Below are 27,820 nucleotides of genomic sequence, written 5' to 3'. Positions count from 1 at the left end.
TTGAAAATTAGGTGGACTGATAAGGTAAGGAATGAGGAGGTTCTATGCAGAATCGGACAGGAAAGGAATATGTGGAAAACACTAATAAGGAGAAGGGACAGGATGATAGGACATCTGCTAAGACATGAGGGAATGACTTTCATGGTACTAGAGGGAGCTGTAGAGGGCAAAAACTGTAGAGGAAGACAGAGATTGGAATACGTCAAGCAAATAATTGAGGACGTAGGTTGCAAGTGCAACTCTGAGATGAAGAGGTTAGCACAGGAAAGGAATTCGTGGCGGGCCGCATCAAACCAGTCAGTAGACTGACGACAAAAAAAAAAAAAAAAAAAAAATCTACATCTACATGGTTACTCTGCAATTCACACTTAAGTTCCTGGCAGAGGGTTCATCGAATCATTTTCATACTACTTCTCTACCATTCCACACTCGAATGGCATGTGGGAAAAAGGAAAACCTAAATATTTCCGTTCGAGCTTTGATTTCTCTTATTTTATTATTATGATCATTTCTCGCTACGTAGGTGGGTATCAACAAAATATTTTCGCATTCGGAAGAGAAAGTTGGTGATTGAAATTTCGTAGATATATCTCGGCTCAAAGAAAACCTCCTTTGTTTCAGTGACTGCCACCCCAACTCGCGTATCATGTCAGTGACACTCTCACCCCTATTGCGCAATAACACGAATCGAGCTGCCCTTCTTTGCACTTTTTCGATGCCCTCCGTCAATCCTACCTGGTTAAGGTTCCCACACCGCGCAGAAATATTCCAGCAGAGGAAGGGCAAGTGTAGTGTAGGCTGTCTCTTTATTGGGTTTGCCGCATCTTCTAAGTGTTCTGCCAACAAAGCGCGGTCTTTGTTTCGCCTTCCCCACAGTATTATCTATGTGGTCTTACCAATTTAAGTATTGTAATTCCTAGGTATTTAGTCGAATTGACAGCCCATAGATTTGTGAGATTTATCGTATACCCAAAATTTATCGGATTTCTTTTAGTACCCATATGGATGACCTCGCACTTTCCTTTGTTTAGTGCCAATTGCCACTTTTCGCACCATACAGAAATTCTCTTTAGATCATTTTGTAATTGGCATTGAACGTCAAATGATTTTACTAGACGGTAAATTACAGCGTCATCTGCAAACAATCCAAGGGGGCTTCTCAGAATATCACCTAGACCATTTACGTAAATCAGAAACAGCAGAGGACCTATGACACTACCTTGCGGAACGCCAGATATCACTTATGTTCTACCCGATGATTTACTATCACTACGAACTGTGACCTCTCTGAGGAAATCACGAATCCAGTCACACAACTGACACGACACTCCATATGTACGCAATTTGATTAATAGTCGGTTGTGAGGAACGGTATCAAAAGCCTTCTGGAAATATAGGAATATGGAATCGATGTGAGATCCCTTGTCTACAGCACTCATTACTTCTTTGGAATAAAGAGCTAGCTGTGTTGCACGAGAACGATACTTTCTGAATCCGTGTTGGTTATGTATCAATTAGCCATTTTCTTCAAGGCGATTAGTACAGTATATGTTCCAAAATGCTACAGCAAATTGAGGTCAATTATATTGGTCTGTAATTCAATGGGTTAATCCTATTTCCTTTCTTGAATATGGGTGTGACCTGTGCTACTTTTTATTCTTTAGGAACAGACCTTTCGTCAAGTGAGCGGTTGTATATGACTGCTAAGAAAGGCGCTATTGTGTCTGCATACTCTGAAAGAAACCTGATTGGTATGCCATCTGGACCGGACGACTTGCCTTTCTTAAGTGATTTGAGCTGTTTCTCAGCATCCAAGATATCTACTTTTATGTCACTCATGCTAACAGATGTTCTGGTTTCCAATTATGAAATATTTATTTCGTCTTCTTTGGTGAAGGAATTATGGAAAACTGTATTTAGTAACTCCGCTTTAGCGGCACCATCATCGGTAACATTTTCATCGCTATCGCGCATTGATGTTATTGTTTTTTGCCACTGGTGTACTTTACATACGACCAGAATCTCTTTGGGTTTGCTACCATATTTTGAGACAATGTTTCATTGTGGAACCTATTAAAAGCATCTCGCATTGACGTCCGCACTAAATTTCGAGCTTCCGTGAAACTTAGCCAGTTTTGGGGATTTTGCGCTCTTCTGAATTTGGCATGCTTTTTTCGTTGCTTCTGCAACAGTGTTCTGGCGTGTTTTGTGTACCATGGTGGATCAGTCCCGTCTCTTATTAACTTATGCAGTATGAATCCATCTATTGCTGTCGATACTGTATCTTTGAATTTGAGCCATATCTGGTCTACACTTACATAATTAGCTTGGAAGGAATGGAGACACTCTCTCAGGAAGGCATCAAGCGAATTTTTATCTGCTGTTTTAAACAGATATATTTTGCGTTTATTTTTAGTGGGTTTGTTGATGTGATTTTGAGCCTTGCTACAATGACCTTGTGTTCTCTAATCCCTGTATCCGTCATGGCGCTCTCTATTAGATCAAGATTATTTGTGACTAAAATGTCAAGTGTGTTTTCGCAACCATTTACAATTCGCGTGGGCTCACGAACTAATTGTTCAAAGTAATTCTCAGAGAAAGCATTTAGTACAATTTCGGTAGGTGTTTTCTGTCTACCACATGTATTTTCGCCAACAAATCGAGGGTAGATTGAAATCTCCACCAATTATAACTGCATCAGTTCCATATTCTATTGAGTCTAAATGTGGCTCAGCACAAACAGATGATAGTATAGCTGGGGTGCTCTCTGATGTTTAGCCGAGTTTTCTGCATGATACACTCTAAGACAGAACAAAAGAAGAAAACGACGCACCACAAAGGAATAATCCGAATGGCTGCATCTCGGTGACTGGAGTAGAACAGTCTTCAGTGATGAGTCCCACTTCGAACTGAGTCCTGATGACCAGAGAAGAAGTGTCTGGAGCCGACCTGGACACTGTTGGGATACCAAACTGATTGTCGACCCGACAGCCAGGACTGAAGATCTGCGGTGCCATTTCTTTTCTTAGCGGGACCCATTCGGCTGTCATTAGCGACACTCTTACAGCATTGTTTGGGACACCATGTATGTTGCATTTCGTCAAAATCGACTCATGCAGAAACAGATATATTAAATTTTTTTCCATACCAATATTATAAATGCGAACGTAACTCAGTTCCATTTTCACGACTAACCGATTTTACAAAATCTGGTGTGGAGCTAGCTTCAACCATGTGGATGCATGTAGGATGCTTTACATACTGTTTAGTAGCAGATACATACTAATTTAAAGAATATTACGTGGATTAGGGGAAAAAATTTACTCTTTGAAAAAGCCATTTCTATCTAACTTTTGTTCTTCCCCATATTTTTGAAAATGCGTTTATTGGTTGATATGTGCTACGTGGTAGGATTCAAAGTAATGAGTGCAATGCTTATGCAATCTGCAATGTGTTTAATCCATACTCCCACATTCTTTATGGCGTAATGTGCAAACTGTATAATGTACAACTATATCACTATTACAATGCATCCTGCTTCCAATGTCCCTCAATACACACAGCTTGGCAGCGACGCTGTGCATGCCAGTGAGACAGCTTGGTAGGAGAGAGTATGGGGTGCACATCATTAACTGTGCTTACCCTAACAGGCATACACATGAGGAAAGATGTTACCGAAACTAGATTACTTACTCACCATCAATCATCATAACAAAACTACTGCTATGTGAGCACAACCACGTGTGAAAGCTACCTGACTACTAAGTAATATAGAAATCTAATTAAAATAAATGAAGTAAATACCTTTTTCACACACAATACAGCCAAAAGAACAGACGAAACACCATTGTAAGAACGTAGAAAGAAGGTGTTTTCACGAGATTTTATGGTGATATATCACTTAAACTGCATATTTTTGTAGTACAGAAATACGTAATACAAACACTCTACATTCAAGACAAGATGACCAAGGGCTGACCTGGAATATTGCAGATTAAATGTAGCAGAGACAAAGATGCAACAAGATGGTACCACTAAAATTAAATCTTTGGCAACAAAGTAAAATTATTTATCCTTTATCAAGTACACAGTGCATGGAGGTTCCACACCATAGTAACCAAGTATAATTGCAGACCTCTGAACATGAACAAAAATTCAAACTTTCCACAAAAACAAGATTTCTCAAAATATGGAACATTTTGAGCACAAATCACACGTGTCATTACTATTGTAAATTAACTGTCTTATAAGATTAAAAAGAAAAGTATTATGATAAGGAAGAAGACATTCCAGGCACACATGAATTGGTATAGCGAAAAATTTTCTTGCTGGCTTCAAAAGCGATGTGCAATAATTTACATGATAATGATATAATGTCTAATGAAGAGGAGAACAATGGCTGTGGATAATAGAGTGAAAGACTAAATTTCACAATAGTAAGCTCCATTTACGTTAACATTAGTTCTTACATAGAGAATTAAAGTGATAAGATAAATAATGATGAATTTATTTGATGGAGACAGATCCGTCACAGGTTGCAGATTGAATCAAGATTTGGTAAGATGATGATGCTGGGGGAATCATGTTGCAGCAGCTTTACCTTCTCAGAGGTTTTTGTTGGACTATCGTTGTTTGACTGTTTTACAGCATCAACAATAAAAGTATGCTGGTGGTGGGCATTCTGATCGCATTGCTGTGCTAAATTCATTCCAACCACAGAAGAATGTATGGATGAATGGTGAATTAGCTGAAACTGCCTTTACGAGTATTAAATGTTGTAGCTGCACAACATGGTTTACTTTGCTAATTCCTGTCAATGTTATAGAACAGATTCTTATGCATTAGGATGACGTTAATGCATGATACAGAGGCTGAACTACACTTTTCATTTATTTCATCATTTAGTTTAGTACTGACAATAAGCAAGCTATATGAATTGTATTATATTATACAGATAATTTAAATGTGGTAATGTTTAATTTTAATGTCCATTGTCCTTTCAAATTGAGGTACAACAGTTAAACTTTTGTTGTCAATAAGTGCTGTTTAACTAATAGCTTTTAGCTGTAGTTCCAGTATGCAATTCATGTGTATTTCTTAAATATTATAGAACAATTAACTCATCACGATAGTGCCAAGTGTGTTTTGTTATTAGTAGACATAAATCCATGTGCTCTCTGTAACTGTGACAGGTGGATTAGGGATCATTAATAAATATTCGGTCATCAGTAACAAATTTTATTTTTAAATTGCTATGCAGTCTGGTTCGGAGCTATAACTCCATTTCCAATTACTTTATGGATATAGAGTGCTTTGGACCACATGATATTTGCCTTCTGCACTGGTGAAAAACTTCCACATTGGCACTTACATTTTGGAACTATTTAACATGTTTATTACAGTACTTGTTTTGTGCTCGAAATTTTACATACGTATTTTCTGGAATAGTCCAGCATCATTTCGGAGCAAATTTCCGTCCACGATCACAGATCCGTAATGATACCTGTGAATTATGATAACCAACCTGTATGTGTTTTGTACATAATAAATTACAAATAATTTTATATTTGTGCCTAAAATTTTACTTTCAAAACATCAAATTTCCGTTTCTGACTTGTTACTCCATTGTCTTTTGCTATGTGTTATCACTCTCCCATTCCAGCAACGTCTTTGATCGTCATATGCTGAAAATAAACAATTTGCACCATGCAGCTCACCTAGTATATTACACAAATACATAGTTTAAGCTGTATATCACATAAAATCTCGTCAAAAAGTCTTCTCATTCCTTCCTAAAATGGTGCTTGAACATCTAGTTTGTTTATTGGCTATGTTTTGTGTAAGTCTGTCTCTTGATTACGTATGTTACGTGACTTTTGGTGCTGTTTAATAGCTGATTATATGAAATAAAGCTCATAAACGTTTTAGTGAGCCTTCACAACATAATTCGTATTGATACATTTATAGTCTTCCTTAAAAGTTCGTTTGTTATTTAAACTCTATTACACTTACTTCAAATGCAAATAAAAAGCAATATTAGGCTGTTAATAATTCCGATAACATTTTATAGAATAGAACGTGATGCATTACTTTTGCCCTCTTTGTGCTGGTGACTGTTATGGAGCAACACTATCGGAAATTTTTTAAAAGCAACAGATGATGATAGCTTGTTCTACAAGCCATCGATAATGTATGGTCACGTTTATACACACATCAAAAAAAGTTTTGTATCACCTCGGTTCCGAGAGTTCCCGAAACGGTACAGAAAATTCAAATATAGATCGACATAAACATCATTTCCACCCTTTTTATTGCTCATGAGAACCACACATTGCACGTTGTACCACCATACAGCGAGACCTTTAGAGGTGGTGGTCAGGATTGCTGTACTCACCAGCACCTCTAATACCCAGTAGCACGTCCTCTTGCATCGATGCATGCCCGTATTCGTCGTGGCATACTATCCACAAGTTCATCAAGGCACTGATGGCCCAGATTGTCCCATTCCTTAACGGCGATTCGGCATAGACCCCTCAGAGTGGTTGGTGGGTCACGTCATCCATAAACAGCCCTTTTTAATCTATGCCAGGCATGTGCGACAGGGTTCATGTCTGGAGAACATGCTGGACACTCTAGATGAGCAATGTAGTTGTCCTGAAGGAAGTCTTACACAACATGTGCACGATGGGGGCACGAATTGTCGTCCAGTAAGACGAATGCCTCGCTAATATGATACCGATATGTTTGCACTATCGATCGGAGGATGGCATTCACGTATCGTACAGCCATTAGGGCGCCTTTCATGACCACCAGCAGCGTACGTCGGCCACACATAATGCCACCCCAAAACATGAGGGAACCCTCCACCTTGCTGCACTCGCTGGATAGTGTGTCTAAGACGTTCAGCCCGACCGGGTAGCCTACAAACACGTCTCCGACAATTGTCTGGTTGAAGGAATATGCGACACTCATCGGGGAAGAGAACGTTATGCCAGTCCTGAGCTGTCCACTCACCAAGTTGTTGGGCCTATCTGTACCTCGCCATGGACGTCGGGAGTGAAGTTGTGCGTCATGCAGCCTATTGCCACAGTTTTAGTCGTAACATGACGTCCTGTGACTGCACGAAAAGCCTTAGTCTACGTGGTGGCGTTGCTGTCAGGGTTCCTCCGAACCATAATCCATAGGTAGCGGTCGTCCACTGCAGTAGTAGCCCTTGGCCAGCCTGAACGAGGCATGTCATCGACAGTTCCTGTCTCTCTGTATCTCCTCCATGTCCGAACAACATCGCTTTGGTTCACTTCGAGATGCCTGTGCACTGACCTTGTCGAGAGTCCTTTCTGGCACAAATTAACAATTTAGACTCGATCGATCTACGGTATCAACCGTTTAGGCATGGTTGAAGTACGGTCAACACGAGCCGTGTATCTACTTGCTCGTGGAATGACGAGAACTGTTTGGCAGGCCTCCCTGGCCAATAGGTGCTGCGAGTGCATGGTTATTTATATCTTTGGGCAGGTTTAGTGACATCTCTGAACAGTCAAAGGGATTGTGTCTGTGACATAATATCCACAGTCAACGTCTATCTTCAGAAGTTCTGGCCGTGCCCTTGTGGCCGAGCTGTTGTAAGCCCTTGAGTCTGGAACCGCACGACCGCTACGGTCGCAGGTTCGAATCCTGCCTCGGGCATGGATATGTATGATGTCCTTAGGTTAGTCTGGTTTAAGTACTTCTAGGGGATTGATGGCCTCAGATGTTAAGTCCCATAGTGATCAGAGCCATTTGAACCATTTTCAGGGATTCTAGGAACCGGGATGAAGCAAAACTTTTTTTAAATGTATGTATGACGACACCCTTTACGTATTTTAAACGTGGACATAACTTTAGGACACTTGTAAAGCACTTAGATGTGGAAATATTTAATCTGTGGGGGTTTGTGCCTTACACAACACTAGGCCTAGAAAATGTAATTTTTCCATATCTGGCAGTGATCCAGGCTGTCTGTTTGTCTTCTTAGCACTTGATATAAACAATTTTTTTTATAGCGAAGAATAGAAAGAGACTTGAAAATATATACACTCCTGGAAATGGAAAAAAGAACACATTGACACCGGTGTGTCAGACCCACCATACTTGCTCCGGACACTGCGAGAGGGCTGTACAAGCAATGATCACACGCACGGCACAGTGGACACACGAGGAACCGCGGTGTTGGCCGTCGAATGGCGCTAGCTGCGCAGCATTTGTGCACCGCCGCTGTCAGTGTCAGCCAGTTTGCCGTGGCATACGGAGCTCCATCGCAGTCTTTAACACTGGTAGCATGCCGCGACAGCGTGGACGTGAACCGTATGTGCAGTTGACGGACTTTGAGCAAGGGCGTATAGTGGGCTTGCGGGAGGCCGGGTGGACGTACTGCCGAAAAGCTCAACACGTGGGGCGTGAGGTCTCCACAGTACATCGATGTTGTCGCCAGAGGTCGGCGGAAGGTGCACGTGCCCGTCGACCTGGGACCGGACCGCAGCGACGCACGGATGCACGCTTAGACCGTAGGGTCCTACGCAGTGCCGTAGGGGACCGCACCGCCACTTCCCAGCAAATTAGGGACACTGTTGCTCCTGGGGGTATCGGCGAGGACCATTCGCAACCGTCTCCATGAAGCTTGGCTACAGTCCCGCACACCGTTAGACCGTCTTCCGCTCACGCCCCAACATCGTGCAGCCCGCCTCCAGTGGTGTCGCGACAGGCGTGAATGGAGGGACGAATGGAGACGTGTCGTCTTCAGCGACGAGAGTCGCTTCTGCCTTGGTGCCAATGATGGTCGTATGCGTGTTTGGCGCCGTGCAGGTGAGCGCCACAATCAGGACTGCATACGACCGAGGCACACAGGGACAACACCCGGCATCATGGTATGGGGAGCGATCTCTTAGACTGGCCGTACACCTCTGGTGATCGTCGAGGGGACACTGAATAGTGCACGATACATCCAAACCGTCATCGAACCCATCGTTCTACCATTCCTAGACCGGCAAGGGAACTTGCTGTTCCAACAGGACAATGCACGTCCACATGTATCCCGTGCCACCCAACGTGCTCTAGAAGGTGTAAGTCAACTACCCTGGCCAGCAAGATCTCCGGATCTGTCCCCCATTGATCATGTTTGGGACTGGATGAAGCGTCGTCTCACCTGGTCTGCACGTCCAGCACGAACGCTGGTCCAACTGGGGCGCCAGGTGGAAATGGCATGGCAAGCCGTTCCACAGGACTACATCCAGCATCTCTACGATCGTCTCCATGGGAGAATAGCAGCCTGCATTGCTGCGAAAGGTGGATATACACTGTACTAGTGCCGACATTGTGCATGCTCTGTTGCCTGTGTCTATGTGCCTGTGGTTCTGTCAGTGTGATCATGTGATGTATCTGACCCAGGAATGTGTCAATAAAGTTTCCCCTTCCTGGTACAATGAATTCACGGTGTTCTTATTTCAATTTCCAGGAGTGTATGGCACCATTTAACGCAATTCAGGTGATTTTTATGTATTTTTAAATCTTTGTGTGCTGCACATGTGTGTGTGTGTGTGTGAGAGAGAGAGTTCAGTTCAGAGGCAGTCGTTTTTACATGTGCAACCAAGTCATCTGAAGCTTAGGTAATTATTTTTGGAAATAGTGCATTTCTTCGAAGTTGGCATTTCATCGAACTGCTGCTGGGTCGCATTACTAATAGGGATATCACATAATATCGGAAGAGACTTTGACTTCACGTTTCTCCAACTTTGATGACCCTCAAAGCTTAACCAAGAGTGCCATTTGAAAAATAAGCACTAAATCGCAAAAAGTACTACATTAATGTCCTATCCAGCACACAATTCAAGTTTCACCCACTGGTCGGCACAGCAGTGGCTGAAAATTCTAAGATAACCATGGCAGGAAATTCAAATATCCAATACGGCTGTGGCAGAAAAATTTTAAAAATGCATCATTGCGGAAATTTAAAAAAAGTTAGTTGTTAGCTGTGCTTTGTATCCCATCTGCCACCTCTCCCTCTTTCCCCCTACATCTTAACATCCTCTGCCCCTCTCCTCTTCAGCAGATCTCAGTGTAGTACTAAAATGGGGCAGCCAATCACAATACACTGTTGCAGTGAGTGTTAAAATGAGAAAGCCAATCAGAATATAGCTGCCAAATTATGCAAATTTTATTATAATAAACTCCAACGTTCTTGTAACTTTTCCATCTGATACTGAGCTTGCACTTGCTCTAAAACTACTTAATGATGCAATAAGTCGTATGAGACTCAAAAAGCTAGTGATTGCATTCATACCTACATAAACCATCTATGTAAATCAGTATTTCAGTTCGCCATCCATAATGGATATAATTAATGCCACATAATTTACTGATAATTTATCAACAAATTTCTCAGTTATAGACGTTAGAAACTTGTAAGTTATGCCAGAAATGTTCAGATTTCCTATCCGTGTTGGCACGCTACAGCAGCGCAGCGTTTGTTACTCAAGTACATTGTTGAAGGCCACGAGAAAAATCTGCGAAAAAATTATTTCTTTCTTAGACGTCTTAAGTTTCCTTCCTCCAACGAATCTCAAGAATAGCTTGTATAGTGCACAGTTAGTGAAACACTGTACAGTCATTTCCTTGATGTGCTCCTTTCAGTTTCTATCCACAGAACTATGAGTCATATAGGCTTCTTTACTCACACAAAAGGCACTGTGCTCTGTGTCTGGATGAATGTTGAACTGTGTAACAATTGCAAAACGTATGTTACAGCTACATTAAATAAATTTTTAAATAAATTATTGAGCTGCAGAGTAAAGCACTCTTTAGGTAATGGATCTTTCGTGATTTTTTTTTACACTTAATACTAACGTTTCTAAACAGCTAACTTGCTTCGAGGGAGTAGCGTACGAAATTTGTATTTGAGATCATTCACACATTTTCAGGAAATAGCCGTTGTATGTGCTAACTACTAAACGTTCTACTGTTTCAGGTGTCTGACGTCATCATTCGAGCTACGGGCTCACTCCACTGACAGCGTTCGGTGTACGACCGAGGACCACAAAGAAGTTTAAGACTTTTACAAGTCTTACAACAAATTTATTAAAATTTTAAGCCTATAAAAGATTAATCCATAACAATTTATTTTAATGATTCGGATTAAATAATTATTGAATGTATTTCTAGTATTTCAGAAAAAATACGACTGAAAAAATCACACATGACGATTTTATCCTGCATGTATTATTTTGAAGCCCAAGATTTTAAACCATCTCTGTCGAGCCTGTGTGTCTAGTGGTTATACGCACTCCCTACAGACCAAAATGTAGCAGTATCTAATCCCGGTCTGACCTAGGAATGCTTCAGTCTGCCCTTAAACTAGCCTTCATCATTCAGTAAAGTGCAGATTCTCCATGATTCGGATTCCAAGTTTCCCCTTGCTCCGGTAGGGTTATTGGGGTAGGTTAGGGACACACAAGTCATCGAAAAGGCGTTCAACTGAAACACCTGCTTCAGACTATTGGGTCAGACGGAATTACAAAACACTTGTACACATCTGCGTTCTGACAAATAAGCTTTCCATAAACAAAATATTGAACAATTTTTGCGATGTAGGGGAGAGCGGGGCTACTAGTTCGGATTTTTAGTTTACAACAAAATTCGTTAAGTTTACTTGATTTTGGTATTCAAGCGATGCAATCAAAATTAACTTATATATGTAATTTTGCTATTAAGACAGTTATTTTGGTCATTTATTGTAAGACTTATTTAGTAATAATGTTTTAATGTCTAAAGTCGTAAAATTATATCTTACCCCTACTTGGGGCAAATTGTTAACAAGCTGGGGTAAGTTGTTAGCATATTTGTTAAAGCTATTATTTGTGAAATAAAAAACAATAAATGATTAAACCATGTCCGTTTATTTAAGTAGTAATCAAGAATATACGAATCGTCAGATAAACATTTGTATGTTATATAACAAGTAACTATAATTTGTACTTAAACAATTACTAACCCTTTAGTAATTAACAGCTTATCAAATAACTTGTAACTACTCAAACTTCATAATTCAGTCTTCAATCATATTGGTCTTGTCTTAAGCTGAAAATACACTCCTGGAAATTGAAATAAGAACACCGTGAATTCATTGTGCCAGGAAGGGGAAACTTTATTGACACATTCCTGGGGTCAGATACATCACATGATCACACTGACAAAACCACAGGCACATAGACACAGGCAACAGAGCATGCACAATGTCGGCACTAGTATAGTGTATATCCACCTTTCGCGGCAATGCAGGCTGCTATTCTCCCATGGAGACGATCGTAGAGATGCTGGATGTAGTCCTGTGGAACGGCTTGCCATGCCATTTCCACCTGGCGGCTCAGTTGGACCAGCGTTCGTGCTGGACGTGCAGACCGCGTGAGACGACGCTTCATCCAGTCCCAAACATGCTTAATGGGGGACAGATCCGGAGATGTTGCTGGCCAGGGTAGTTGACTTACACTTTGTAGAGCACGTTGGGTGGCACGGGATACATGCGGACGTGCATTGTCCTGTTGGAACAGCAAGTTCCCTTGCCGGCCTAGGAATGGTAGAACGATGGGTTCGATGACGGTTTGGATGTACCGTGCACTATTCAGTGTCCCCTCGACGATCACCAGAGGTGTACGGCCAGTGTAGGAGATCGCTCCCCACACCATGATGCCGGGTGTTGGCCATGTGTGCCTCGGTCGTATGCAATCCTGATTGTGGCGCTCACCTGCACGGCGCCAAACACGCATACGATCATCATTGGCACCAAGGCAGAAGCGACTCTCATCGCTGAAGACGACACGTCTCCATTCGTCCCTCCATTCACGCCTGTCGCGACACCACTGGAGGCGGGCTGCACGATGTTGGGGCGTGAGCGGAAGACGGCCTAACGGTGTGCGGGACCGTAGCCCAGCTTCATGGAGACGGTTGCGAATGGTCCTCGCCGATACCCCAGGAGCAACAGTGTCCCTAATTTGCTGGGAAGTGGCGATGCGGTCCCCTACGGCACTGCGTATGATCCTACGGTCTTGGCGTGCATCGGTGCGTCGCTGCGGTCCGGTCCCAGGTCGACGGGCACGTGGACCTTCCGCCGACCACTGGCGACAACATCGATGTACTGTGGAGACCTCACGCCCCACGTGTTGAGCAATTCGGCGATACGTCCACCCGGCCTCCCGCATGTCCACTATATGCCCTCGCTCAAAGTCCGTCAACTGCACATACGGTTCATGTCCACGCTGTCGCGGCATGCTACCAGTGTTAAAGACTGCGATGGAGCTCCGTATGCCACGGCAAACTGGCTGACACTGACGGCGGCGGTGCACAAATGCTGCGCAGCTAGCGCCATTCGACGGCCAACACCGCGGTTCCTGGTGTGTCCGCTGTGCCGTGCGTGTGATCATTGCTTGTACAGCCCTCTCGCAGTGTCCGGAGCAAGTATGGTGGGTCTGACACACCGGTGTCAATGTGTTCTTTTTTCCATTTCCAGGAGTGTATATTGCCGTCATAGGCAGGAAACATACACAGAGTGTTACAAAAAGGTACGGCCAAACTTTCAGGAAACATTCCTCACACACAAATAAAGTAAAGATGTTACGTGGACATGTGTCCGGAAACGCTTATTTTCCAAGTTAGAGCTCATTTTAGTTTCGTCAGTATGTACTGTACTTCCTCGATTCTGATGATCAAATTGCAAATTTTCTCAATCATCATGTGTGGGCTGACGAGAATCCGCACCCAATTCTGCAATCACGTCATCAACACAGATTTTCTGTGAACGTTTGGGCAGGCATTGTTGGTGATGTCTTGATTGGGGCCCATGCTCTTCCACCTACGCTCAATGGAGCACGTTATCATGATTTCATACGAGATACTCTACCTGTGCTGCTAGAACATGTGCCTTTACAAGTACGACACAACATGTGGTTCATTCACCATGTAGCTCCTGCACATTTCGGTCGAAGTGTTCGTGCGCTTCTCAACAACAGATTCGGTGACCTCAACCCTCTTGACTTTCATTTATGGGGGTATTTGAAAGCTCTTGTCAACGCAACCCCGGTACCAAATGTAGAGACTCTTCGCGCTCGTATTGTGGACGGCTGTGATACAGTACGCCATTCTCCAGGACTGCATAAGCGCATCAGGGATTCCATGCGACAGAGGGTGGATGCACGTATCCTCGCTAACGGAGTACATTTTGAACATTTCCTGTAATAAAGTGTTTGAAGTCACGCTGGTACGTTCTGTTGCTGTGTGTTTCCATTCCATGATTAATGTGATTTGAAGAGAAGTAATAAAATGAGCTCTAACATGGAAAGTAAGCGTTTCCGGACACATGTCCACATAACATTTTTTTTCTTTGTGTGTGAGGAATGTTTCCTGAAAGTTTGGCCAAACCTTTTTGTAACACCCTGTATACTTATTATATTTATCATCAGAAGATATATCACAAGCACAGTTCGGCCACAAGTAGGTTAATAAGGCCTGACTCTGCTGCGTCTGGAATTGGCCCAGTTATTACATTCTTGACACTGAACACATTATCGTGAATTAGAGTAACAGTCACAGCTCACTAGACAATATTACCCTAAACTGTCCTCTTCACCCTCAGACCTTTCACTACTCGTTTGTAAAACCTGTCTTTTAACAGACTTCCCCTTCCCTTTGTCTTTCCCTCTTCCATCTCCTTGTGCTGTTTTACTTTGCCCCTTTCCTTTATTTTTTCTCATTTTTTCATTGTTGATGTTCACTTTCTTTTTCCTGCTTTGCTCTTCTCCTAAGATTTGTTTTATTGAAGTATCAGTTAAAACAAAAGATTTTCTAAGACGTCTCTTTTTTGTTCGAATCCTTGGCGATGCCTTCGGAAAAGGACGTACTGCTCCTGGAGAGAAACGGAATTATCTCCGAGTTTAATTGTTCTTCTATGACACCAGAAGATGCAGGCAGATCAACAATCCCTGATGGCTCTGGCGCATCAACGATTTGTCTTGTATCTGTACTAATGTTGTAACCTCCCAAAAGATGAAAATAATTATGTATAGCATTCAGTGTAAGCTCCCCACAGATAAAAAATATAATAACATCGCAACAGTAAAAAAATACCTCGCAACAGTGAAAATATAATTGTTTATGTCATTCACATTCAGCGTAACCTCGCAGCAAAAAATTCCGTAACCTACCAATAATACAATGTGACTAATCTCTCAATAAATGTGACTCACTTATAACCTTTGAATAATTGACTGTGAATTTAAACTGGTAAATTTTGGACGTCAGCAGTGCTGCGTCATGGCCCTGCAACTTCATTCTAAATAAATTGAAAAATCTTACCTCTTTAAGTTCGCCTTATAACACGTATATACCTGCTCCTTTAAGAAATTTTTCTGGCGTAGGCCAGTGCAATGCTGGCCGATAGATTTGTCATGCATAAAAAGGAACAACTGATTTTTCTTTACAATGATCAGGATGATCATGGATTGGAGAAATTAGTAAATTCTTTAAATTGAGACGAATTATTGTCAAAAGTTAATTTTTATAAGAACGATTATTATTAAGAGATATTGTAAAAAACATTTACATGGGACTTGATATAACAATACTACATATGCGCCAGGCTGCTTTTACCTTTTACTACAACGCTCAGGCACCGCCATCGCTCCCAAGACCGGCCCAGCCAACTCCATACTGCACCCAACACTGCTCTCTGGTCTGGTCTGGTCTTACATATCGCAGGCAGCGCGTGAGCAATCCATCGAAATTACATCTGCTCGAGTGCCCTAGCAAACAAATTCTTTGATCATGGACCTCTTACAATGTTTACAATTTCATATGCATTACTGTCTATGCTAGTAACAATCTATTATGCTGCTTCCGACCTATTTGTGATGGTCATGTGAAATGCCTAAAGCCATATCTGATGCGTTTACTAAATCTAAGGGGTGATCTGTAACATACGATGCCCTGAGCCTTTGCACAATAGCTTTTAAAAGGTGTATTTACTCCAACATCCACTGGCTGCAGGCGTTGTGTACAATAAGGCGGGAATGACATCATTGTAATGAAGTTAGGTTTCGCTTTTTCCGTCACATTGATATCAGTATGAGACTGGTGATTATAGAGCAACAACAAAATCGGATCTGCAGGTAATGGTTTAGTATGTTTGATAAAATGATCCATATATGCTCCGCAGCTGTCATCCACCCTGAATTGTTTCCTGCGTCGATAAATTCCGGTGGTCCGCCTTTCATAAACAGATCCTTGTACTTAAACCTTGGGAAAATAAACATGGTAGGAACTGCATGACCTACTGCATTTACTACCAGTTACACTGTAAGCCATGTCCCTCGTTCAGGAGATACTATGGCTCTAATTTGCTTCATTCCCTTCTTGGCAATAATTTGCCTCAGCTTCAGCTCTGCGGTAACACCTGTTTCATCTAAATTATATTCTTGAAGGTGTAAAGTTATATTTATCTAACACAGTGCTCAGCTTTGTAACAAAAATGGTAACATTGTGTTTATTAAATGATGTAGCCCTGCTGGCGCTCGGTGGCTCCGGTGTTCTCATTGACAGCTGAGGATGTCTTTTTTTTTAAAAAAAAAAAAAAAAAAAAAACAGTCAGCCAGTCTGGACCAGATTTTTTATTTTCGTACCACGATGGTGGAATACTGCCAACATTGAATTTCAGTGCACATTCGTACAATAACTTTTTGACTTCTTCTTGCAGAAAACCAAAGAAAATTGAAGCAAATTGTAAAAGCTATTCTGCTAATTTATCTTCCTGTTCTTCAGTAAGGACCAGTCTTACTTTTTTGTAACCAATCGCGATATTTTCTACCCCAGATCTTATCTTTTTGATAAATCTGTACAAAGTCATATGACAAATATCTGATTCCTCGGGAACAGTTATGAACTGCAGTTGAGAACTGCAACTGCTGCTTTTTGCATCAACTCCTGTAACACAGAATCTCGTGTTTTCCGGGTATACGTCCTCATACTACAAAAGAAAAAAATAACGATTTTTATATTTCATTGGTGGTACAAATGAATTGGGGCAAGTTGTCCCGAGGTCACAACGTGCCTCCGAAAAACGGAACATCTAGCCCCAATCGCACATGTCGAAATAAAAGCAAGATACTGGTTACGTTACCAAACATAGGTACATTACGCACTGTGTACCAAAACAGTAGATAAATCCTTACAATAAAACACTGAAACACTTAAGGCTGCTCGTTAAAAGTCGTAAGACAGATCAGAAATACGAGTATATTTACTTATGTGAAACAGCGATGCACGTGCTGTCGTTCCGAAGTTCCTGGGACCACTAGTTGTTTACGATGGCTGCAGTCGATGCGCTGTGGCGTTTCATTTTACGAGGTGTTTACTTCATATTCAATCTCTTTCCTTCGCGGAGTTATTTCAGTCGGAACAACTTACCTCGGTAACTTCTAGCTCCACTCCCCCCTACGATACTCCACGGCATAAAATTCATGTGCAGCGTATTTCATAATTCCACCACTCCCAATGTGATCAACGTAAAGATTATCATTTTCCTAGCAAATTCAAATATTTCCACCAAATGGTTCTTAACAGACATTTTGTCCTCGTGAACACCAAACAGTGCAGCGCACCTAAACCAATAAATAGTAGAGCCTCTTTCATTCCAGTGTGTTTGCTATTTCTTGCCTACGCGGAAAATTTCTTATATCCCCTTGTAAATTACGACATTATGATGTAGATGAAAAATTTGTAATTAATTAAAACAAATACTTGCCATGTGTTTCTCTCAAGAACATACCAGCGCAGTTCTGCACAAATTCGTTAATACGGCATGAGATAACTAAAAGGCGTCCTAGATAATATCTGCTATGACAAAATTTCTGCCGTCAGTTGTGGCCGATCGGTTCTAGGCGCTTCAGTCCGTAACCGCGTTGCTGCTACGGTCGCAGGTTCGAATCCTGCCTCGGGCATGAGTGTGTGTGATGTCCTTAGCTTAGTTAGCTTTAAGTAGTTCTAAGTTGCAGGGGACTGATGACCATAGATGTTAAGTCCCATAGTGCTCAGCATAATTTACAACCTTCTGAGCCAAAGTTAGATTTAAACTTGAGTAGTGAAGGTCATCATTTCTCCTAGTGTTGTAGCCATGTACACTGCTATCACTTTTGAATTCATTCAGATTGTTAGTAGCAAATTTCATAAGTGAATATGTATATATTGTGAGGCTACCGTGAAGATCTCTAGCTCTTTAAATAAGCGTCTGCTGGATGATATTGGATGAGCTCCAGCAATTATTCTGATTACAGGCTTCTGTGCAACGAACACTCTTTTACTCACTGATGAGTTACCCCAGAATATGATGCCATACAAAAGCACAGAATGAAAATAGGTGTGGTAAGCTAATTTACTCAGATGTATATCTCCAAAATTTGCAATGACCCTAATAGCATAAGTAGCTGAACTCAGACGTTTCAGCAGATCCTCAGTGTGTTTCTTTCAGTTCAACCCCTCATCAGTGCATACACCTAGAAATTTTGAATATTCTACCTCAGCTACCGATTTCTGTTCGAAGTCTATTTTTATTAATGGTGTCATTCTATTTACTGTGTGGAACTGCATATACTGTGGCTTGTCAAATTTTAATGAGAGCCCATCTGCAGAGAACCACTTAATGATTTTCTGAGAAACATCGTTTACAATTTCACCAGTTAATTCTTGACTGTTGAGTGTGATAGCTATACTTGTATCATCGGCAAAAAGTACCAACTTTGCATCTTCGTAAATATAGAATGGCAAGTCATTAATATATATTAAGAACAGCGGAGGACCGAAGACCGAAACTTGCGGCACCCCATTCTTGATTGTTCCCCAGTTTGAGAAATCACTAGTTTTTTGCATATTATGTGAACTGCTTATTTCAACTTTCTGCACTCTTCCAGTTAGGTGTGATTTAAACCATTTGAGCACTGTCCCATTCATGCCACAGTACTTGAGATTATCTGGAAGTATTCCATGATTTACACAATCAAAAGCCTTTGATAGATCACAAAGAACACCAACAGGTGACTTCTGGTTACTCAGAGCATTTAATATTTCATTAGTGAAAGTATATATAGTATTTTCCTTTGAAAACCTCTCCTGGAAACCAAACTGACATTTTGTTAAAACTTTATTTTTACAAAGTTGTGAAGCTACTCTAAAATACATTACTTTTTCAAGAATTTTGGATAAGGCAGTCAGAAGAGAGATTGGGCAGTAGTTGTTGACATCAGACATATCCCCTTTTTTATACAGTGGTTTAACAATGGCATACATCAGTCTATCTGGGAAAATACCCTGCTTCAGAGAGCTATTACATATGTGACTAAGAATTCCATTTATTTCTTGGGAACAAGCTTTTATTATCCTGCTGGAAATGCCATCAATTCCATTCTTTTGTTCTCGAGAGAGTTTATTATCTTCCTAATTTCAGAAGGAGAGGTGGGTGAAATTTCAATTGTATCAAATCATGAGGGCGAGGCCTCTCCCATTATCTGCCTTGCTTCTTCTAATGAACGTTTAGATCCTATTTTCTCTACAACATTTAAAAAATGATTATTCAAAATGTTTTCGACTTCCAGCTTGTTGTTTACCAAGTTTTCATTTGATCTGATGGGGATGCTGTCATTACTGTACTCTTGTTTGCCCTGTCTCCCTTGTAATAATATTCCAAATTGTTTTGATTTTGTTATCAGACGTGATGCACATGCTTCTGGACTTTTTAATAACCTTTCTTAATGTAGCACAGTTGTTTTTATAATATTTGGCTGTTTCTGGGTCATTACTCTTTCTTGTTGTTAGATACAGTTCCATTTTGTGATTACAAGATATTTTTATTCCATTAGTAAGCCAAGGTTTTTTGCATGGTTTCTTATAATTAGATTTAACTACTTTTTTGGGGAAGCAGTTTTCAAATTCTCTTGCAAGTATATCATAAAATAAATTAAATTTTCAATTAGCATTGGGTTCATCCCAGTCTAACTGCTGAAGATTTTCTCTGAAATTTCTAATTGTAGCTAACTGAGAATCATGATCAGAAAGCCATTCTCAATAGGACAAGAATTTATGTTTTTAAATCTATCTTGGTCTATAAAAGTGTTATCTATCAATGTGCTGCTGTTCTTTACTACCCGAATAGGAAAATTAATGACAGATGTCAAATTGAAAAAACCGAGCAACACTTCCAGGTCATTCTTCCTATTACACTCTTTCAGTGAACTGACATTGCATTCCCCACAAATATTAATTTGCTTTCCCCTATCTAACAGATAGCACAACAAGGCATCCAAGTTTTCCAGGAATAAATGAAAGTTTCTTGAAGGGGACCTGTATACTGTTACAATTATAAAAGAGCCCTCCTTCAGTTTAAGTTGACAGGCACATGCTTCTGTATGTTGCTCTACACAAAACTTTTTTGTATCTAAGCTTTCTACACAGTGATAACTTTTGACATATATGGCAACTCCTCCTTTCACCTTATTCTCTCTACTCATATGTGCAGCTAGTTTATAACCACTGGTATTTACCTTTTCCATATCTGACACAATGTGATGCTCAGACAGGCATAGTATGTATATCTATTACATTATAAGATTCAATGTCATCTAAACAAACCAGAAGATCATGTACTTTATTCTTCAACTCCGGGATATCATTTTTTTACTTTACTTTTGTGAGAATCTACTGTTTTTCTTCAATCCACCAATATTTTGGTTAAATATAGTAACATTATTATTTACTTTTCTGCTGTGAGAATTTTGTGAGTTTTGGACCTCTTTAGCATCTGCCTGCATGAACTTCTCATTGGACACTGATATTAGTCTAAAAAAGAGGTACATCCATGAGTACTAGTGTCCCCCCTAATGGATTTCGCTAACAACCCTGCCAGTTTACCCTTCCCTTTCATATTAAGGTGTAGGCCACGCCTTGTTAAATCCTCCCTATCAATAGCCTCAACAGGAACCAATCCAATCTCTGACAGAGTGGCCACCCTATGCAACTCATCCAACTCCAAATTCACCCTCCTGACAGAGCGGTTCAACTGGGGCTAATCATGCCACATGAAAGCAGGCACCCGCCCAACACTGGTATGGGTCGTTGCTGAGGCTATTATCACAAGGTCACACTCAATACTGTAGCCCTGATCCCTATCAATAATGTCTCCCACTCCACCCACTATCATCACATGATCATGCTTTGTGAAACCCTTGCACAAGGAACCTATATCCTCTACCACTTGGCTAAGACATGCACTTGGCTTGAAAAAGTTTGGGACCTGGTACCTGTCACCTAATTTTTCCTGCAAAATCTGGCCCACACCTTTTCCATGGCTGCTACCTAGCAACAGAACTTTTCTCTTACTTTCTACTTTTTTTAAACAAATGGTTTCCTAGTGAGATTCTGTTGCATCTTAACTACATCTACTTCTGCTGGAGCCTCTTCCTTACTTAACTGTGTTAGCAGGGCAAATCTATTGGTTCTGCCATTTGGGAAACTGTCAGACACTGTCCTCTTTCTGTGGCCCCTGTTCCCAGCTACCACTTCCCACCGCTGTTTACCCTCCTCCCCCCTTAGCCTCTTCAGTTCCTCCCTCGCTCTGTCCAAATCAGCCTGAAGGGCTCTAATTTTCTCCCCCTGTTCAGCTAGAATCCTCTCTTTCAAGCAAACCCAGCAAAAGAATGAAAGAGTCTCGTTCCCCATTTCCCACGCCGCTACAATTTCCCCAATGAAACCACCTGTCACAACAGCTGCACAAATTCCCTGAACTAACTTTCCTACTGCAGCTCACACACTTAGTATCCATGGTAGTTTAGAAATTGGTTAGGCTAAGAGATTTACTAAGCGATAACGATAAATTATTAAATACAAATGCAAAAGGATACTAAATATGTTTTGGAAACTAATATTTAAGTAATCTATTACAAATGCATTTAAATTTGTAAACGTGCTAAACATGCACGATCAAAAATTAGGCCTAAACAGCCTTTTTGCGATAAGTGGAAGAATCCGTAAATAAAAGAAAAACCTTTAATGGCAAGCTTGAAGAGCACACTAATGAACGTATTTAATTAGTTGATCTATACCAAATGCACTTAAGATTGCGGTATAACGCTAAGTATGCCCACTCGAAAAATTAGGCCTAAGCAGCAGTTAGTAAACAAACGAACTTTTCGCGATTATTAGAACACAACGCAAATAAGAGAAAAACTTTTAATGGTGATCTTGAAGAGTACACTAAAGGACGTATTTAATTAGTTAAAAGTGTTCAACTACAATTAATTACAACTTACATAACTTATCACGAGAGCTCTGTCTCCGTACGTGCGGCCTTGTGCAGGGCTACAGGCCAATGTCGGTGTAGAATGGCCCAGGCGGGGCGAAAAGCTTTGTGTCGTGCAGTCATCAAGGGTACACGAGTTGGCCTTCGGCTCCGAAAGCCCATATCGGTGATGCTTCGTTGAATGGTTCGCACGCTGACACCTGTTGATTACCCAACACTGAAATCTGCAGCAAATTTCGGGAGGGTTGCACTTTTGTCAGATTGAACAATTCTCTTCAATCGTCGTTGGTCCTACTCTTTCAGGATCTTTTCCAGCTTCAGTCATGTCGGAGATATGATGTCTTACCGGATTCCTGATATTCACGGTGTACTAGTGAAATGGTCGCATGGGAAAATCACCACTTCATCGCTACCTCAGAGATACTGCCTCCCATCAGTCGTTCGCCGGCTATAACACCACTTTCAGACTCACTTTAATCTTGATAAGCTGCCATTGTAGCAGCAGTAAGCGATCCAATAACTGCGCCAGACACTTGTTGTCCTATAAAGGCGTTGCCGACGGCAGCACCGTGTTCTGCCTGTTTACATATCTCCGTATTTCAATACGCATGTCTATACCAGTTTCTTTGGCGATTCAGTGTAGTTTCTTCATTAGTCGTTAACCCATTTACCTGTAAAATCTCTTGTATTTCTTTATGGTAACTTCACTTTTGTGCCAGAATTTGTCTCTCATCGGGCTTAATAATGTCCCCTATATCAGTTCTGGAGGATGGGTGATAAAGTAGATTGGGGTAAAAGTACGCGTGTAGCAAGAGTATGCATAAAGCTTTCACGTCCGTACAGCAGAAATTCGCCATTCTGCCACCAGGCAGCGCATACTTTATCACTCCTCAGTTCTTTTCTGGAACCTCGTGGCAGTCGGACTTTTGGTTGAGTGTTATGTGATTTGAAATCCACCTAAATATTATATACCGTTTGAAATTCATTCCTGAAATTCAGCTTTACTGTAATAGGCGTAGATGCACTATCTAAAGTGACATATGAAAATTTGTACCAGTTCGGTCCAGGGAGTGTGGTCGGATAGTGTACGTGGTAAGGCAAGCGCTCACTATTAGCAGGAAATCCTGGTTCGAGTCCCGATCAGGCACAGATTTTCGTATGTCGCTTTAGGTAGTACATCTATGTGTGCCTACTACAGGTAAGATGAATTTCAGGAATCAATTTATATAACTCCGTTGTAGTGCACTCACGCATTTTTATTGGCGTTTATTTCTCTTAGATGCCTTGTTATTCACCTTAGAGAACATAAATTCATTATTCTTTACTTTAATTTCGTTGGGTAGTGCTGTTTTCAAACACACCTACCCGTCAAACGCACATACAATACACTCCTGGAAATTGAAATAAGAACACCGTGAATTCATTGTCCCAGGAAGGGGAAACTTTATTGACACATTCCTGGGGTCAGATACATCACATGATCACACTGACAGAACCACAGGCACATAGACACAGGCAACAGAGCATGCACAATGTCGGCACTAATACAGTGTATATCCACCTTTCGCAGCAATGCAGGCTGCTATTCTCCCATGGAGACGATCGTAGAGATGCTGGATGTAGTCCTGTGGAACGGCTTGCCATGCCATTTCCACCTAGCGCCTCAGTTGGACCAGCGTTCGTGCTGGACGTGCAGACCGCGTGAGACGACGCTTCATCCAGTCCCAAACATGCTCAATGGGAGACAGATCCGGAGATTTTGCTGGCCAGGGTAGTTGACTTACACCTTCTAGAGCACGTTGGGTGGCACGGGATACATGCGGACGTGCATTGTCCTGTTGGAACAGCAAGTTCCCTTGCCGGTCTAGGAATGGTAGAACGATGGGTTAGATGACGGTTTGGATGTACCATGCACTATTCAGTGTCCCCTCGACGATCACCAGAGGTGTACGGCCAGTGTAGGAGATCGCTCCCCACACCATGATGCCGGGTGTTGGCCCTGTGTGCCTCGGTCGTATGCAGTCCTGATTGTGGCGCTCACCTGCACGGCGCCAAACACGCATACGACCATCATTGGCACCAAGGCAGAAGCGACTCTCGTCGCTGAAGACGACACGTCTCCATTCGTCCCTCCATTCACGCCTGTCGCGACACCACTGGAGGTGGGCTGCACGATATTGGGGCGTGAGCGGAAGACGGTCTAACGGTGTGCGGGACCGTAGCCCAGCTTCATGGAGACGGTTGCGAATGGTCCTCGCCGATACCCCAGGAGCAACAGTGTCCCTAATTTTCTGGGAAGTGGCGGTGCGGTCCCCTACGGCACTGCGTAGGATCCTACGGTCTTGGCGTGCATCCGTGCGTCGCTGCGGTCCGGTCCCAGGTCGACGGGCACGTGCACCTTCCGCCGACCACTGGCGACAACATCGATGTACTGTGGAGACCTCACGCCCCACGTGTTGAGCAATTCGGCGGTACGTCCACCCGGCCTCCCGCATGCCCACTATACGCCCTCGCTCAAAGTCCGTCAACTGCACATACGGTTCACGTCCACGCTGTCGCGGCATGCTACCAGTGTTAAAGACTGCGATGGAGCTCCGTATGCCACGGCAAACTGGCTGACACTGACGGCGGCGGTGCACAAATGCTGCTCAGCTAGCGCCATTCGACGGCCAACATCGCGGTTCCTGGTGTGTCCGCTGTGCCGTGCGTGTGATCATTGCTTGTACAGCCCATTCGCAGTGTACGGAGCAAGTATGGTGGGTCTGACACACCGGTGTCAATGTGTTCTTTTTTCCATTTCCAGGAGTGTATAATCACATCTTCCATAGTGCCCATTTTTTTCAGAAACCGATAGAGAACATCAGCACTACAGCCATTAACAGAGATGCCCTACCATTAGGCTCTTGGAGCCGCTGTTCCATTAGGTTCTTGGCCTCATTGAAAATGATACCTGAATACGGAAAGCATCCAAAGCTATCGGGTTTTCAGAGACTATGTTAAAATCGGCATAAGTAGTGAGTACCTAGGCCGACCCACAAAAACTTTTTCGTTCCAGGAAGAACAGGCAATAGTGCAGCTCTGCATTTCAATCCATAAACGTTTTTTTTCGGTCTTACTCTCAGATCATTGTGACATTTTCTTTTTGAATTCCCCGAAATATAAAGAGTTCCTAATTTAATTTTCCATGACTTTCATTTGTAATTCATTTTTATGTTATTCAATACGCACTCTTACCAAGAAACTCTTGGTACAAAACATTTACACTTGTAAAATGAGCGATTATTGTCAAATATTTTACATTTGTTTGCTTCCAGTGTTGAGTTGAGACATGTATCACTGGGTTGAGGCTTTCTATGTTGTTTATTAACGATATGTCTAAAGGCTCTAGTTTCCTTGTAGTTATTTCCAGATGTGCTACAAAACTAGAACCTTTAGACGTATCGTAAATAAACAATATAGAATGCCTCAACTGAGAGACACATGCCTCAAATCTATACCGTATACAAACCAGTGTAAAGTATTTGACAATAATCCCTCATTTTACAAATATAAATATTCTATACCAGCAATTTCTTTAAAGTTTAACATATAAAAGTAATTTTGCAGAAGGAAAATAAACAAATAAACCCTCTGAAGGTAGCACAAAAAGTTATATTATTCTTGAAAATCAAGTTTGCCACGATCTCTAACGATTATTTTTATTATTATGACCGGCTTAGACAGATCAACGTTGTCATCATCGGATCTTGTAACATTATTAAGTATACATGCTTGTTACAACACCGAAATAGTTGCGTTAAACTGTAATAAAAAGTGGCAGGGAACATCAGCATGTCACAAATAAAATAACACACAAGTAAAACATACAACATGTTGTGCTGATGTCCCATCACAAAATGTTGTATGTTATATTTGTGTGTTATTTTATTTGTGACATACTGACTTTGCCTACCACTTTTTATTACTATTTGAGCCAACATCACTATGTGACTTTCAGTGTTGTAAGAAGCATGTCCAACTAACAACGTTACAAGATCCTATGATAACAGTGTAGATCTGTTGAAAACTGCTAACGATCTTGGCAAACTTGATTCTTCAAGAATAATATAACTTTCAGATCGCTCCGAACCACTGACCAAATGTCCACCTGCCTTATAGATCGTGAGTAGCATCATGCTTCAGTTTTTCTTTTCGGTGGAAGATTCAACAATTCAGTTTTCAAATCCCTCTCATAATTTAAATCAGCAAGATGTATTAAGCCTGAACAACCATTAGCTCCGGAAAACAAAACGGCACATTTACAAGCATTTATCCATACTTATTTCGTGTTATTGTTCTTAGGAAACATATGAAACTTAATTCCTAACTCTTTTCATTGTCTGCTGTGGCTATTACAATTCGTGACCATACAACAAACCATTATTTTCACTGAAAACATTTTAAAAAAGGATCTCAGAATCCCTCAATAGACTGATAACTGTACCTTGTCTGTGCACTCAATCGTCAGTCATTGGTAAGAATCGATACACACGTAAGCTAGTTGTATTCAGTCAAAAACTCACCGACCGTACAATACGTTACGGCAGAGGCGCACAACTGAGCGGTGAGATGGTCAGGTGTGACGCCAGCAGTGCAGCTTGAAGCTGCACACACACCACGTGATCCCTATCACGCATTCTAGCAGCCATGATGTTAAAGGTGCATCAGCAAAGCTGTCTCTCCACTTAAAAGTAGTGTTGTCCATTCTCAACAGATGACAGAGCAGTGTACGTTTATGTTAAAAACCCTGTATGAGGGAAGTATGGTCATCCTTTCCATTCTGATTACCGCTACCCGCAGTTCGTAATTGGCCTAAGTCGAACCATGTGACACTTCCGGCCAAATCCAGTTCGTTCGTAACACTTGTGTCATACGACTTGTCGTGTCGTGTATTTCTTGAAGCTTCGACTGCGATATTGTCACAGTACTGAACTTCTGAAGACCAGAATGAAGTGATGTTTTACAGGATTCCTGCTGGAAGGAGAGCTGTAGACTCAAGAAAGAATAACATATAACTAAATTAGTAATTAATGTTAAATTCTTGAAGGTTTCTGCTGCAAGTTTTTCTTTTCTCATTAGTTTTGCTACGTTTAGTATATCGCTACTGCAAACAAATAAATAAAAGAAGATAAGAAAACCAAGGCTCACCAGAAGTGCCAGTTTACACATAAATGTCCCGGTGTCCCGAGAAAATATGTCGGGACTCACAATTGTCCCCGTTTTTAATCGAGAAATCAAGTGCTTTCAACACTATTTCTCATTTAATTAAATACTTATGAAAGATACGTTTCCTAGAACGTTGTAGAAATATATATTTTACAATGCTCCCTATAGGCCTATCGCATTTGGTTTAACTAACTTCATGTCAAACGAAAGAGTAAGAGATATGTTGAAAAGAAATGCAGATGCCGGCCGTTCGCA

General features: G+C 41.5%; 1 protein-coding gene across 1 annotated transcript in view; it reads left to right on the top strand.

Annotated features, from left to right (window-relative positions):
• The window catches only part of LOC126335599 (dehydrogenase/reductase SDR family member 11-like), an 86,559-nt gene extending 75,373 nt beyond the window's left edge, over window positions 1–11,186 (top strand). The window contains exon 6 of the mRNA XM_049999049.1: window positions 11,000–11,186. Coding sequence (XP_049855006.1) covers window positions 11,000–11,041 — 42 coding nt within the window. The 3' untranslated portion in view covers window positions 11,042–11,186. The remainder of the gene's footprint in view (window positions 1–10,999) is intronic.
• The last annotated feature ends 16,634 nt before the right edge of the window (window positions 11,187–27,820 follow it).

This window comes from Schistocerca gregaria, chromosome 2 (genome assembly GCF_023897955.1).
Source record: "Schistocerca gregaria isolate iqSchGreg1 chromosome 2, iqSchGreg1.2, whole genome shotgun sequence".
Classification (NCBI taxonomy): domain Eukaryota; kingdom Metazoa; phylum Arthropoda; class Insecta; order Orthoptera; family Acrididae; genus Schistocerca; species Schistocerca gregaria.
This window is presented reverse-complemented; position numbering and strand designations above follow the sequence as displayed.